Below are 16879 nucleotides of genomic sequence, written 5' to 3' on the forward strand. Positions count from 1 at the left end.
GTTTCTCTATGGGCAAGGACTAGGATCTGATTCAGTAGGTCCTCCCACTTCCCATGCCCGGAATTCCCTCGCCTCCGGGATCAAAGCGGGTTATCCCTGCAGTGCGGACGGAGCAGGCCCCCCTCCGAGGGTCCCCCTCCTCCCCTTCCCTTGGTGGGCGTCGTGCTCTTGTTGTTGTTGTTGTCCGGGGCTCCTCCCCTCGGCCTTGCCCTCCTCCTCCTCCTCCTCCTCCTCCTCCTCCTCCTTCTGGGGCTTTTTTGGGGGGAAGCGGAGGGGGAGCGCAGAGAGGCGCTGGGGCTCGGAGGTGCCTCTGCTCTGGCCAGTCTGGGGCTCCTCTGCCTTGCCGCCACCATCATGGGGAGGCTGGCTCCTCTGCTGCTGCTGCTGCTGGGCTTGGCCTCCTCGTCCTGGGCCTCGCGGGGGCTCTTCCTCTTCGGGCAGCCGGACTTGGCTGCCTCTTCCTCTTCTTCGGCGGCTTCTGTGTCCTCCTCGTCGTCTTCCAAGCGCTCCAACTGCAAGGCCATCCCCTCCTCGCTGCTGCTCTGCCGGGGCATCGAGTACCCGTCCATGCGGCTGCCCAACCTCTTGGGCCACGAGAGCCTGGCGGAGGTGCTGGAGCAGGCGGGCGCCTGGATCCCTCTGCTGCAGAAGCAGTGCCACCGCGACACCCGAAAGTTCCTCTGCTCGCTCTTCGCCCCCGTCTGCCTCGACGACCTGGACGAGCCCATCCTGCCCTGCCTCTCCCTCTGCGCCCAGGTCCGCGAGGGATGCGCCCCGGTCATGGCCGCCTTCGGCTTCCCCTGGCCGGAGATGCTCGACTGCCGACGCTTCCCCCCCGACAACGACCTCTGCATCCCCCCCGCCGGACCCGCCGAGCAGCCCCTGCCCACCCCCTGGAGGGAAGGTAGGCCCCGGCAGACATCCCCCCTGGCAGGGGAAGGGATAGCAGAGTTGGCAGACAGAGGGAGGGTGGCATCACCCTCCAGGACTCCATCAGTCTAGGCATGAATTCAGGGGATAGGACGGTCGGGAGACAGAAGATGGGTGGGATCGCCCTGGGAAGTGAGTCCATGAGTCAAGGTGCAGCCTGGCTGGGAGACATAGGATGGAGGGATCATCCCGAGAAGGGAGTCCCTGAGTCAAGAGGGCTCTCTAAGCTGCTAACCAGGGGACTTCAGTGCAAATGGTTCTTTTGTATGTTTAACTGAAAGGGGCTCTCATTGAGGTCTGGGGGGTTGTTGATGTTGATGCGTGCCTTCGAGTCCTTTCCAACTTATGGCAACCTTATCGTGGGATTTTTCTTGGCGAGATTTGTTCAGAGCAGCCTTGCCATTGCCTTCCCTTAGGGCTGAGAGCATATAACTTGCCCAAGTGGGTATGTGCCAAGGGACTGCAGCTGACCAGGCATCAGTGGCAGGGTGTTGAGCTGGATCTTTTTGCCAGCTGGGTACCATGAGGCTTACAGCCTTAGGCAGAGCTTGGAAATGGACCTTTTCTTTTCAGATCCCAATTATCAATCATTCCTAGCCAGATTGCCAGAGTTGTAGTTTAAAAAGTGATTCACCACATCCTAAGCATCCTGCCAGGGAAAGTCTGTGTGAAACAACAGAGTACCCTCCCACCCACACTACACATACTTTTAAGGGAGCGCTACAAAATAGCAAAGCTCCAGAGAACGTTATAGATTCCTCATAATACAACTGAAACAGATGTCTTATGTGGCACATCATTCATTTTATGTGAGACCTTGTGTTTCTGTGTGACTTTAGGTCACCTGTCGTCTTATGCCAAAGATGCCTTAAAGTGCATACCTGCATTGCAACAGAACAACAGAAAATCCAGTGGTGCCTTTTGAGACTGACAGATTTATACAAAGAGTTTTCATAGCATTCAGCTCTCTTGCACCCTTTTGCCAAAAAAGAAAAAAAAAAGTGTGGTTGAAGAAGTCACACATGCAGTTCTCCTAAATTTTGAAAGAGCCCAAACAATCCTAAAGACAGGGAGTTCAACCTCAAGGAGAAGTCTACACAGATGCAGTCCTAAATCCACAGAAGTAGACATATCCATTTGCCAAAAAATAAAGAAAAGAGAATTGAGAGGTTTGGCAGTGCAACACTAATATACAAAAAAGCAAGCCCTAGACAGCTGAGTGCGAATGGGTTCATGCTACACTTCTGTGCATTTGGGACTGCATCTATGTAGACTTCTGGGAGCTGTAATTTTGTGAGATGTTTAACCTTCTGTCAGAGAGCTCTGGTGCCACAACACACTACAAATACCAGAACATGGAGCCATGGGAGTTAAAGCAGTGTCAAACTGCATTATTTCAGCAGTGCAGCCTTACGTGGATCCTACCAGTGCAACGCCTTTGTCTGTGTACTTGGAAGTAAGTCTCAAAAGTATTCAGGTAGAGCTCACTAATGAAGTGGGTAAAATTCCTGGGAGAAAGTGGCATTGAACTTCATGGAACTTGCCTCCAAGTGACATGCCCTGGGAGTTGCAAAGCTCTTTGCTTTCTAACTGTTGGGACTTTGCAATTATGGAGCCCTTTCACCTGCAACTGCTTTGCAAATAGAAAAAGAATCTTTAACTTATTGAGTTGCTCATCTCCCTTTTAAACTGGTTAGTGTCATTTCAGCCACCGTAAAAGCATTGTTCCTAAAATAAATAAATAAGGTAGGAGATGGTGGGAGATTCCCCCCCCCCCCTTCCATTGGTAAGAACTGGGAGGAGAGAGGATGCTGTTAATGTCTAAATATGTTCATTGATGGGAGAAATAAACAGAAAGAGCATCAATTACATAGTTTCTTATTACACCCTATTAGTCTGATACCAGTTTAATAGTTGCAGGAAAAGTTTTGATTACTTCTGAGAACTAGTGTGGAGAAGAGATGACATTTCCCCAGGATTTTAATATGAAGGACTAAAGAGGCCAGGAGTGGGAAGGAGAGGTTTCCTGAAGCAAACTTGTCAAGGAAAACCTTCTGCATTGTACTGTCAGTCTTTTTTCTTGCAGTCTTTCCAGCAAGGCATTGATTTCTATTCCTCCTGGGGGAGAGGGAGCCTGTGGGGTGTTGGAGGGGGAGAAAATTCTTTAATCCCCTTCAGGGAATTCACATACATCTCCTTTTCCACCATCCAATGAATTGAGCATTCCCACTGCATTTCTTTTGATATATATTAGCATGACTTTTGTTTCCACCCGGACACGTTTGCCATCTCCATCTCTACCATGCCTTACCCGTTGCCATGAAGTCACTGAAGAAAGACAGGAATAAAACATCTAAGAATAAGACAGGATTTTGGTGGCCTGAGATAAATGCAGATGTAGATATAAACGTAGCTATATGTTAGAAGGGGTATATTTTTTATCTCCCAACGCCACCTGCTGTTCTCTTTTGAATGTCCCTGCTGAAAAGTTCTCTTTAAAAATCCATGTCTTCCAGCACCCAAAGTCTGTGATGCCTGCAAAAGCAAGAATGAGGATGACAATGAGATTGTGGAAAACCTGTGCAAAAATGACTTTGGTAAGTTTAAGGAGGTTCCTGTAACTAAATGGTTTGGTTTGATCTTTTGTAAGCTAATGTATTTTGACTGCTGTAAAAATAGATTTTGCAAAATAGAAGCACAGCTGAAGGAGTGCCCTTCACCCACGCCCTGCAAATCAAATGGGTTGACGTTTTTATGTCCGCAAAGAATCAAAATCCAGGCAACCATAGGTGATTAGGAAGGGAAATGATTCTTAGTCCAGAGGAGCAACAAATTCTGTGGTGCCAGAGACTACTTCTTTGGCATGAATATTTCAATCACGCTCAATTTAAAATTAACAAAGGGTCTGTCGCTATGGCTGGTAACTCGTAGGCAGTGGCATTCTCCATGCAATCCTTATTGGTCCTGATTACTATTTGGGAATAATGGAGAAACTCACAGCAACATTGCTCCCTAGGACATTGGACTCTTCTCCTGTAGAATATAGGGAGAGGTGGGATACTTATTATTATTATTATTATTATTATTATTATTATTATAGCTGCCACTCACTTGTACGAACAAAGAAACAGGTGAAGTCTAACACAGGATATATCTACTGTGTAGAAATAATAATTCAATTTGACACCACTTTAAGTGCTGTAGCTCCATCATACTTAATCCTGTGATTTGTAATTTTGCAAGGTCTTTACCCTTCTCTGCCAAAGAGCGCTGGTGCCTCACAAAAACAACGCATCCCAGGATCCTGTAGGATAGAGCCATGGGAGTAAAAGTGGTGTCAAACTGCATAATTTCTACAGTGCGGAAGCACCCAGAAAAGTCAAAATTGCCCTGATAACTCATGTCTTGAATAGACAGCAAGTTTCTGCCTAGTCTAAATGTATCTCCTTTGCCTTCTCCCATGATGCCAGAGCAAAGGTTGATTTAGCCTGTAATAGAAATTTCAGGATACTTAGATTTCTAGGTTTTTGCAGAGCAAAAGGATCAGCAAGAGGACCTAATAATTGAAAATCCATAAGTTTATTTCCAGTTGTCGACAAAGGAAAACATTGAACTCAGTGGAATTCAAGTTCCAAAAGCTGAGAACCCCGAACAAGACAAAATGGCTCTTTTTATATTATTCAAGACAAAGGAGCTTCTTCAATACACCTGATTGGCTAATTACAATTTAAACATATAGAATTCTTACAATCAGAACAGAAATACATGCATACATTAAAACTGCATCATCACTCTTTACCCCTCCTGTAGGAATTCAGTGGCCTTCCTTCCTAACCTTGCTTCTGGATGTCCTTATCTCAGTAGTTTATGTTATGTCTTTCTTACTGGTGCCAGCTTCCATTCAGGTCAAGATGCACTCACTATTCCTTTGCTCTAGTAACTCCAAGCCTTTATTTAAAAACTATCTCTCTGGCTGACAAAGGTAACTCCATTTTTCTATAGTTTTTATATTTCAAAAAGGAATTTCCACCACATTCCCCCCTTTTGATGTTTCATCAATATTCATATTGCATGATACTATCAACTATTAACTATGTTTATATGACACTCTAAACTCAGAACAAAACAAAACTGTCTAGCAGTTACCAAAATATTAATATTCTTACCATCACCAGGCAATAACATCTTCCAGGCGTCCAATTTCAGAAAGACAGTGTATAGCATTAATTAAACACACATATTCTCATTGCTTTTAACCCTTTGACACTTTTGTTGGATCTGATTCTCTGGAGTTTACTCTGGACACCAAGCTAATCTTCTAATAGTGATGTATTGTGTATTAGTTTCATGATTCAATAGGAAAACTCCACTATAAAGAATATTGTATCTGCTGTCAGAATCACCTCTCATTGAGAAACTATAATTTTTAGCCTGATGTTACAGACTCTTGCCAAGCAACTGTTACTGTGCTTCTCTGGACTACTCTCATAACAGAATAGGAATGCCCAGGGTGTCGCCATGTTTCAGATGTTCTTCCACTCCAGGGGCATCTTCCATCTCACGTTTCTTCAAGGAGATCACTATGGAATAGCTCTTGTTGTGTAATGCCATTTAATCAGATCTGGCCTTCACACTTTAAGACTATCTCCAGATGTATAAAAGTCTCCCTCCTTTCAAAGAGCGTCCTGAGAAAGAAAAAACTTACCATGCTTGACTTGAATTTCATGCCAATTCCACAGTTAACAATAGGAATCCTGACGACAAACACAATTATGTCTTTGATCATGGAGCTTGATGAGCTTATTTCTTCTTTTCAATAGGATTGCTTTATTAACTTTATTGTGAAAATCATATGTTTATTGCTTATGTCAGGAACATATGTGCATGTATATGTAGGCTTATGTTTTGGGATGTGATTTGATTTGAGAATATGTATGATTGAACTTTATCACTTTTAGCATTAATCACTTATAAAAACCTCAGACAACAAACAGAAACATGAATAAAGAACACAAACAAGGAATATAGACAAGAAAAAGAGGCAATGTCTCTGGAAAAAATATTTTGCTGGAGCTTTAGCTCAAACTTGATTGAAGTCCAAGGTGGTGCCCATTTCAGCTTCCGGGGTGTGAAAATGGGACATGCACCTGTATGTGTATTCTTATTATTATTTTGTGTATCACTTATAACAAACATATAGGAAATCATAAAAGAGAAAAATGGTGATAGAGAGCATTTGAAATCTGGCGTAGAGCACCTGGAGTCTTGGAAAGGTGCAGCCTAGCTTTTCTTGATTGATGGCAAAGTAGAGCCCACTCAGCTTCCGGTTGTAAGTGGGGCTTAAACTTCGCTCCTCTTGTCTTCATCTGTGGCCCCCCCTTTTCTCAGGCAAAGGAAAAGCAAAAACACTGAAAAATACTAATTGACAAGTTATTAGAATGTTATGAATACATTAAAGGTATACTTAGCCACATTTCATTAACTCCCCCTTATAGGCTTTGCTAACATATTTCTCTTCTAGAATTTATGTCTCACTGCTAACTCTAACTAACAACAGATCCCTGGATCATTCTTGGGTCACCCTGAGCTCTTTATGCTTTAGGTTTTTATCTATGCCTGCATCTTTGGACTTTTTGAATGTTTTTTTTTAAAAAATAATACATATATCTTTATTTTTACAGACTGCATTTAAATGTACATACTGAATATGAAACTTTAACTCTGACCCAATGTACTCACAGCTTTATCTCATTTGAATCCACAACAGTTTGACAACAGAACAGGGAACAGGAAAAACAAAACTGATAGAGTGACTTCTTTGCTTTTTACTCAGGACTCAAAAATCAGTTCATGCTCTTTTTAGTCACTCCTCTCAGGCCAAAATGATATATTCTAGCTTGGAATTAGGATACAATTTCACACATGTTGGCTTGAGTTTAACCTGATTAATTTTGATTACGTCTGGCAGTGGAAACCAGAATTTGAATCTGTAAAGTGTTTCCAAATTTTCTCTTGCTGCAATATAGTAAAATACCAATTTCTTTAATACTTTCATATCCTTATTCTATTCCAGAACCTCATAATAATTCAACATAGGATCAACTGGCTCGCCATGTTATTTTTTCAAAATAACAAAAATTATAAATTTCAATGAGTGTGAATCAAATTGACAATCACTAATTAACCAGAATATAACAATTATATTCTGGATCTCTGGGTTCCAAAATCACAAAAAGACACTTCGGGTGAATCAAAAATACATTTAGATATTATAAAAATAAAAATTCAAGCTAAAACAATATACAAAATCAAAAACCTCTTGGATGGGCCATTCTCAAAAAAATATCTCAGCATCTGTTATAACAAAAAATCATTTCAAAAACTTTTGGCCAGGAATTTAAAACAAAAAACAATTATTGCAGTCAATAATCAAGAATCAAAACAAATCAAAATATGCAAGAGCAAAATCAAAAATTAAAACCAGGAACAAAAAAATGATTTAAAACAAGCCAATTTAACATGACATTGGCAAGACTTTGCAGGCATCTTTGAGCTCAAAAATACAAAAGCTAGCTCATGATATGGCCTCAAAAATTAGCAGTTGAAATAAGCACAAAATCAGCACACAATATTCAGATAAAAGCAAAAATTCAATAGGCCAGGAAACAGGCCAGGAAACTCATGGATCACAACTTAAAACTCAAAAAATAAAAAATAAACCAATTCTAACCAGCAGCAGCAAACTTTACATGACCTCAGGCTTCAAAAGAATTCAGGCCTAACAACACTAATCTTATAAACTTTAATTGGAAAAATAATTTAGCTGGATTGCCAATCAGAAGATTGCAGGTTTATAATTCAAAAACCCCAAAAGCACAATGCTCCAAAACAAAAATTTCTTTGGTCTTCACTTAAAAACAATTGCATTTAAAAAACATATACAAATTCCCAAAGGGACAACTTAAACTTCATTTTAAAAAACCCATGAGAGCATCTTGAGGCCAGAAAATAAAAAGCTGCTTGTCTGTAAATTTAAAAAAATCTCAAAAACAAGCTTGCATCTCTCTGGTCAGATAGGATCCAGTCTGGCTGCTGCTATTCATGTAATATGAACTCTCTCTATACACACACACTTTCTACTCAAAGGAAAACAAACCAGCTTAATGCAATCTCTTATCAAAAACAAGCTTCTTCAGAGATCACACTTAACAAGACAGTTACTATTCTTTCATCTAAGTCTAAAGCACAACCTCTATTCTTTTGCCTTTAAAAATAGTCTATAAAAATCTCAGCCAGAGGGGAAGAGGGAAAAAACAAGCTTTGAACTTACAACGCTTTGCTGCCCCATCTCTTTAGCCACAGCCAGGAAAAAACCTCACACAGTGTAGTCAACAGGCCTCAAAGATAATTCCCCAAACGTTTGGCCAAAACTCACCAAATGCTTAACTTTCAAAATTACTATTAAAACCAATCACCAAAATCACACCAAAGGCTCTGAAAAGTTGGTGTGAAAGTCATCACATTGGCAACACAAAACTCCATTCCAGGTTTTCTTTCCAACATAGCTTCTACTATTCTAGCCTTAGCCAAAGGAAAAGTTTTAAAATGCAAACCGTGGGCTTCTGTAACCCCCCTTTCTCTCTCTATCTCCAGCCAGAACTCAAACCACTTTGTCCTTCTGCACCAAACTCATTTCTAAATCTTTCTCAGCACTTAAACATACTCAAACCTTTTACAACATGCTTGAGCCTTCAATTTCACAACACAAACCTTGTTTATACTTTCCTCTGTAAGCATTCCAACCATTATCCACTTGCTACTCGCTCCATAAGCTTTCAACTTTCACACACCATCATTTTCACATCCTCATACCTTCAAACACTTTCTTTTATCTTTCTCACAATTTTCTCCTCTTTTAGATAACTTCCAGCCACAGTCCAGTTCACAAAATCAGGCCACAGCTGAAGCTTACTAGCTAAGCTTAAAACTCACTATTTTATTACTAGGCCATAACAACAACACTATAAAGCACTTATTTCTGCCCATCTTGTTAAAACTTTCACTGACAAAAGAATTTGCAATGTCTTTGGGAAGGCACAGGCTTAATATTCAATTTAGAAAGCACTTATTTCTTTTGGCTTTAAATGGGTATGCATTCAAATTTAGGGCAGAACTTTCCCAAAGGCACTGATCATTTAAAATCATGAAAAACCTCAAGTTAAAACACCAATTTCCCCAAAATTTATCCACAATATACACAAAGGCAATTTCCAATTTTATAATTTAAGCAATTTCAATTTCCCAAACAACAAGTTTCTATCTCTGGGTTGCTCCTGGCCACTATCTAACACACAAAGCTAATTCAAAATACAACTTTTCTTGTCATGTGAGGGCCTTCTTCCCTGATTTGCACCTCTCTCTACAGAGTCTATCTCTATCCTTTCTATCTCTTCCACAATCTGAGCCAAATCAATCTGAATCTTGAACACAGCTTCTTTAATACCAGTTAATCTCTCATCCTTTCTAAACACCAATTCTCTGCAACTATTCAACCCAGGTGGGCTCTTCTCAACAGTCTTATACCAATAGAAAATATACAAATAATCATCGAGTAACCCTCTTTCTGACTCCAATGTTTTAGATTACAACTGCAAGACAATGTCAATGTCTATACTACCCTCTCTCGGCCAATTTGGCAAAATCTGACTCCAAACATCTTTACACAAAAAGATTAACCGCTCCTTTTTCAAATGTTTCCCCATGCCTTTCCTAAAACATTCATCAAAATGACCAACCATGTAATCCAAAGGAGTTTTACCTCCCTCAGCCATCCTTAGACACTTAACAACCAAAATGACCACAAGCACAATTTCAACAGGCACAAACACTATAGGATTAGGATTTAAAAGTACACACTGGACAGATTGCAAAACCCACAAATATCAGACACTAATCAGCAGACAAATTCCACACGTTTTCAACCCACGTTTTACTCTTTACTGGAACTCAACAGTCTTTACTGGAGCATCCACCACAACCAGACAGAATGAAACAAAATACCACAACCACAATTTATACTCACAATAGACCAATGCTCTCCTCCAACTCTCCACCAGCACCTAACTTCTAGCTATTTAAAACAAAACACCACAGAAGGGAAAGGTTTGCCACCACACAAAAGGTCAACAATGTATTGGCACTTGGAGATCAGTAGATTAACTACCCCCAGCACAACTGAGCAAGTGCCTTATACTTCTCCACACTAATTCCACACTTTGGCAATCAATTCTTACATCACAATGTTTCAGTTCCCAGTTCCTTACTTATGTTCCCTAGGGGCCCGGTTCCTGAGTTTTGGCAAGAAGGCTTCTCTGGGCAGAACCTTTGCTACTGGCTCAGCTAACACAGGGAGGGGGTCCTTTCTCCCACTCGCATCCAAAGATTTGGACCGGTCAACGAGGCTCCCTTTTTAGTGCACTTTTCCCTATATTTTATACTTTACCTGTTCCTGAAGAGATGATTCTTCTTTTTATTTTTACTTTTCCCTTTCCTTTTCCCCCCAGTGAATTTTCAAATTATTAAGTGGTCTCCTTGGCTAGACTCTGACTCCACCACTTGAGCCAATCCTTATCTTATCCCTCTTCAATCAAAAGGTATTGAAGTGCGCGCAGGGCATTGATAAGAATCTACTCAGTAGGTAGAAACATGTACAGCCAGGAAGGAGTTAATTTCTCCCACTCTTTGCCAATTCCTGCTTGCCTTGCCTCCTGGCTGGCTCGCCAAATATGTAATAGAAATTTCAGGATACTTAGATTTCTAGGTTTTTGCAGAGCAAAAGGATCAGCAAGAGGACCTAATAATTGAAAATCCATAAGTTTATTTCCAGTTGTCGACAAAGGAAAACATTGAACTCAGTGGAATTCAAGTTCCAAAAGCTGAGAACCCCGAACAAGACAAAATGGCTCTTTTTATATTATTCAAGACAAAGGAGCTTCTTCAATACACCTGATTGGCTAATTACAATTTAAACATATAGAATTCTTACAATCAGAACAGAAATACATGCATACATTAAAACTGCATCATCACTCTTTACCCCTCCTGTAGGAATTCAGTGGCCTTCCTTCCTAACCTTGCTTCTGGATGTCCTTATCTCAGTAGTTTATGTTATGTCTTTCTTACTGGTGCCAGCTTCCATTCAGGTCAAGATGCACTCACTATTCCTTTGCTCTAGTAACTCCAAGCCTTTATTTAAAAACTATCTCTCTGGCTGACAAAGGTAACTCCATTTTTCTATAGTTTTTATATTTCAAAAAGGAATTTCCACCACAAGCCCTCTTTTCACATGCTTCTGCAGCTTCCCCTGGTTTCCTTTTCATCATCATTTTAGAATAGGACAGAACTCAGGAACTAGCTAACCATGTATAGTCTTGTGTATGGTCTTTTAAAAATATTTATAACAATAAAAATGAAGACACCAAGCGATTTCTGTCATTAAAAGTTAAACTTCTACAAGATGCAAAAGTGAACTCATTTGGAATTCTGCTTTCTTTATGGGCTTAATGAAATTCTACCCCAGAATTAGAACATAAAATGCTAAAGGTTGTCATGACCTGTGCTTGTAACTTTCTGGTTGCTGATTTTGGACCACACTGATACCCATACATGGATGAATCTGAAAGCATGCAAAGAAAAGCCAGACAGCAAGGTTTTGCTAAGGACGTCGGCTTTATTCTGTTTCAGTTCTGTCCATCTTACAGTGGGGGAGGCATAATAAGTGAGGCCTAAACTCCTGTCCTGCTGTGAATCTGAGAGTGGAGGGATTTATTCTCTCCAATTCCCAACTTCTCATGAGGAGAGGGGGAGCGCTGAGCACCCATCCTGCTGAGAACCAAGAGTGAGGCAGGGATTTCTCCTGGCTTCTTGTGGTAGTGAGACAACTGAGAAGTTAGAAGGAGAAGAAAGAGGCTGAGGCATATTCCAGTTTATTCCAGAACTTTCTAGTTTGTTTTGCATTTCTGACATGCAACGTGATTTACAGATCTTAACATTAATCTACAACAAAGCACAACCAAGTCCACAATAATCATAGCAAAGCATTCCAGGGGAGTGAGAGAGAGAAACACCCTTTTTAAAAAGTTGCCCTTGAAGATTGCACGTTCCAGGAACTATTGCTCAAGTGCTTTAGAGAAAGCAGGCTGAGGATTACTTTGCAGAGGTGAGGTGGCTGGAGTATCTTTGGAAAAAGATGAACGTATATGGGTTGCAAGTGATTGGAAATCCCTCTTGAACAAGTAAGATAATGAGAAAAATAGTTGGCATAGAAAGAAGGTTTATTATTATAAACACATGTTATAGTTTTATCAGATTATAACCGTAGAAGTATTTGCAGTGGAATTTACAGGGATTAGTATTGTTATCAGTAAAGAATTGCAAAGACAATGAGTTAGTGCTCATATAACTAGTCATACATTTTCATCTGGCACGTCCAGCATGAAGTATTTAGATATTTTTTTTTATGGCTAGGTTTCTTAATGAGATTTGTGTTTTCCCCTCTTCCAGTTATTGTACCAAATCAAATACAGCTGTTAAACCAATTCTCTTTCTCTTTAACCCGTTCCTTCAAATATAATACATCAGCCATATTGACTCTGTAGAGGTTCACCTAAGAATCTGTCTATCCTCGTAAATTAAGTGTACCATTTTCAGCAACTACTGAGATCAAATTTCCTAGTAGAAAGAGTAGACCTTTCCCCCTTTCCTTCTGCAGCTTGGGTGAGAATGAATCCTGCCAGGTTTAAATGCATGATTAATGCATGAAACAGGCCCTTTCTATGTTTGCAAATGATAGAAAACCTGGAGAAAAAAATCCATTAAGAAAAGTTTCTTTCTTTCTTTCTTTCTTTCTTTCTTTCTTTCTTTCTTTCTTTCTTTCTTTTTCAAAAAAAAAGCACACCCAAAGATTGATTCAAACTGAAATGACTTGCATGCCCTTGGTGGCTTTAGAAATGGAGCCACCTGCTGTCCATTCTGTCAGACCCTGACAGTTTAATTAGCAATAGAAGTCTTCTCTCCCCAGGTTCTCTTTATTTGCACTAATGGGGGAAAATCTCTCTCTCTCTTTCTGTCAACGTGCTCCCTTTCCCCTCCTCCCTATTAGCTCTGAAGATAAAAGTGAAGGAGATCGCCTACATCAATGGGGACACCAAGATCACTCCGGAGACAAAGAGCAAAACCATCTACAAGCTGAATGGGGTGACAGAAAGGGATCTGAAGAAGACGGTGCTTTGGCTCAAAGGTGGCCTGCAGTGTACCTGTGATGAAATGAATGATATCAATGCCCCCTATTTAGTGATGGGACAGAGGCTGTCTGGGGAGCTGGTGATTACCTCTGTCAAGCGATGGCAGAAAGGTCAGCGAGCATTCAAGAGGTTCTCCCGGAGCATCCGGAAGCTGCAGTGCTAGTTCCTTGCTGCTTTTGGTCCTGCCTGGTCACCAACCTCAAGCTCTTCCAAACCTCTCTTGCACCTTCCTGCTTCAGCCTCAAAAGCACAGTAGGCATGGGAGAGGCAGAGCCATTCATTGCTTTTTTAAATAATAATAATAATGATGATAATAATAATAATAATAAAGGGAGAAGAGGGAGCCATTCCCAATTCTGTACATATAGTGAAACTATAATTACGAAATCATGAATTTTTTATGTGACTTTATCAAAGTATCTTGCTTAGAGCTAGTTATTTGCAATGTTGCAAAGTGTGACTTTGATCATGGGGGGCATATAATAATTCATTTTGGGTGTCCATTCTGAGTAATCATTCAGTAACTTCTGTGTGGCTTACATTTTTCTACTGTATTGGGCATCGCTTTGTCAAGTATCAAGCCCAATTTGCCAGGTTTGATTTTGACATGGTAAGAAAGTCACCATGAGATACTGTTGCCCTGTCATTTCTGTGGCAGGGCTCCAGAAAATATTAAAACCTAGATATCACTGCCTAGGACACATTTTTTTAAAAATGGTTGCTTCCTAAAAATGATGAGTCAAGTCACCTAATGGCTTTTAATTATATTAGAAAGTATGAATGTGAGAGAAATGAGAACTAAAGATAGTCACCTGAAATCCTTATTGTTGCTGGCCACCGTCCAGTAGTGTTGGGCACATTTTAGTCTGTTGATTTCAGTGGACCTGAACACAAAATCCTTTGCACACTTTCTTGGGAGTTAGCATCATTTCATTTAATGGGACTTAATCCTGTGAATATGGATTATGGCATAAATCTGTATTACATAGTGGCCAAGGAGAGGGAGAAGGGTTTTGGCCACTGTGGTGCAGAATTTGTTCTGGTATGAAACATGCAGACTGTTTTTATTCATATAGAGAAAATACCATTAACGCATGTGCTGCTTGTGCAGAAACTGCATCAATAAAGGCATATTAACCATACTGCACACAGTATTTTATACAAATTTGCCAGTAATGATCGTTTTACATTGCCTGCACATTTGAGGAAGATTTCTGTTTTGTGTTGCTATGATACTTCTGCCTTCACAAATTAAACCTTTCTTTAGCTTAAGTGTAATATAACTAGTGGTTATTCTGAAAGAGTTGTAAAATATTACTTTAACAAAACCTGTAAATATTCCAGATAAACCTTATATTCTTGTACATAAACTTTATATTGTAGTTTACTCTTTGTCTTTTTTGGTGGGATCAACGATGTCTCTGAGGAAGCAATAGTATTTGTGGGGAAAGCTCTCCCCTCCATGGAATTTAGCTATTTTTATTTTATCCATATGACTAGAACCTTTATGGTATTGACATTGGCCAAAGGCTATTTACCACATTTTAAACATGTTTATCCTTCAGTGTAATCTTTATGTACATCCCATTTAGATGTACCACAGTGTGGTTCATAGCAATGTAAAAAGGGATTATATAGCAACAATGAAAAATGAGTTCATATAATTCTCTTCCTATAATGAGATCTGCCTGCCTCCAATAAAAGATAGTTTTTAAAGGATAAATAAAAATGTATTTGCATTGCTTGAACTAATACACAAACCTGTCACTCAGAATGTTATTGGAAAAGCAAGTGGTCCATATGGGCTGGCTGGATGAGAAGGCCGATGTAGAAAATGTTTTGTTCCCTCTCTAGGCCACCTTAGAAGCAAAGTAGGCTAGCCTCTTTCAAAATAACAAGCATAGTCTAACCCAACAATGAACAAAACCAGAACCAACCTACTCACTGTGATGATTTCATTAAATTTCATAAATGTATATATCTTTCTAAAGAAGGAAATTATGGTTGACATACTATTAAAACAGAAATACTGTTTGAAGGTCAGCTGAAGAAATCAAATTTATTTCAACTGGACTTGGGCAAGAAATACTTAACTAGCACCTAAAGAAAAACTTATATAGTGATATAAATAGGGGATCTATGATAAGACCTCTGGTGGCACAATGGTTAAATGCCTGTACTGCAGCCACTCACTCACAAACCACAAGGCTGTGAGTTCAATACCAGCCAAGAGCACAAGCTTGACTCAGCCTTCCATCCTTCCGAAGTTGCTAAAATGAGTACCCAGTTTGATCAAATAGCTAACACTTTGTAAACCACTTAGGGAGTGCTTACGTGCACTGATAAGTGGTATAGAAATGTACTTGCTATTGCTATCAATATGGTATGCGTAGCCTTCCTCAAGTTTGGAATGCTCTTCTTATCCCTACCTGCACCATGTTCTGTATAATGCCCATGAGTGTCATGCAACAACAACTTCCAAATTGTGTGAAGAGGCTGCATGAATATAGCAAGCAATTCATTTCACCATTATGCTAAATATGACACTGACAGTCACAGGAACAATGCAACTTGGGAGAGGCAGGGCTGAAGGTGCATGCGTACACCTGCCTTCAACAGTCCACTTATGGCAACTCGATGAATATCATAGGGCAAACCGAAGAGGTGGTTTGTTATTGCTTTTCTCTGAAATACAACCTACAGCAGCTAGTATTCTTTGGTGGTCGCCTATCCAGCTTCCAAAATCAGATGTGATCTGGTGCTTCAGGGTATTTAGGCTTCACAGGACTACAGGTTGAACAAATCAAGCCAATAAAACTGCATGACAGGTTGCCACCTTAGGGTGCCATAAGTTGGAAATGACTTGAAGGCACACTACAACAACAAAACGTTTCACCACAGATACCCAGAATCTAGGGGGGGGGGATCCTTTTATAAAGATGACAACCCCCAGAATCCCCCAGACTGGTAATGTTGGCACATTCCAAAAAAGCTTTCCCCCCAAAGCTCTATGCATATTTTATGTATTCATGTGAAAATGCATGCCTAACAAGGGCTAATTTGGTTGATTGTTTTTCTGCCTGTGATAAAATGCTTTAACAATTGGGTATTACAAATATAGAGGGACTGATGCAGTAGCCAACACACCTTCAACATTAAGTTCGTGTCAGTTGACCATGGGAATGTCCTGCATGGATTAGTTTTCCCATCACTATCAGCAACTCCTTTATAAAGAAAAGTTGCGTCTGGACCAGCAGTAGAGAAAGTGCATAATATGAATGGCATATGGCTTCCAGACCCCACTTTCATGGTCCATGGAACACTGACACCTGCCCCCCTGACACCTACCCAAAGCCCCTAGATTGTGATTCTATAGATATTTTTCATTTGAAAACCATGCATAGATGTTAATAGTGAGGCTCCCTCCTAGTACATCCTATCTCGAAGCTGTTTTCAATTGAAGTTATTGAGCTTATGTTTTCAGTTGTGTTGGAGTAAGGGGTCAAAAATTGTCTCCACCCCAAGCCCAGTTGCCGACATCTGATCTAGAGGAAGGCTGCCAACTGGGGTTGTATGGTGGCAGGAGACCTACAAGTAGGGACCAGCGCTCTTGTAAAAATGGAATGGATGATTGCACTGGTCCCATA

The 16879-nt window shown here is 40.4% G+C and overlaps 1 protein-coding gene across 1 annotated transcript; it reads left to right on the forward strand.

Annotated features, from left to right (window-relative positions):
• The first annotated feature begins 518 nt into the window (after positions 1-518).
• SFRP2 (secreted frizzled related protein 2) lies at positions 519-14889 on the forward strand. The gene is made up of 3 exons (XM_089525655.1): positions 519-904; positions 3447-3527; positions 13091-14889. The coding sequence occupies exons 1-3, from the start codon at positions 568-570 to the stop codon at positions 13393-13395; spliced, it is 723 nt and encodes a 240-aa protein (XP_089381781.1). The 5' UTR covers positions 519-567; the 3' UTR covers positions 13396-14889.
• The last annotated feature ends 1990 nt before the right edge of the window (positions 14890-16879 follow it).

Source organism: Sceloporus occidentalis, unplaced genomic scaffold (genome assembly GCF_023333645.1).
Source record: "Sceloporus occidentalis isolate IW3139 unplaced genomic scaffold, rSceOcc1.0.p SCAF_5, whole genome shotgun sequence".
NCBI lineage: Eukaryota > Metazoa > Chordata > Lepidosauria > Squamata > Phrynosomatidae > Sceloporus > Sceloporus occidentalis.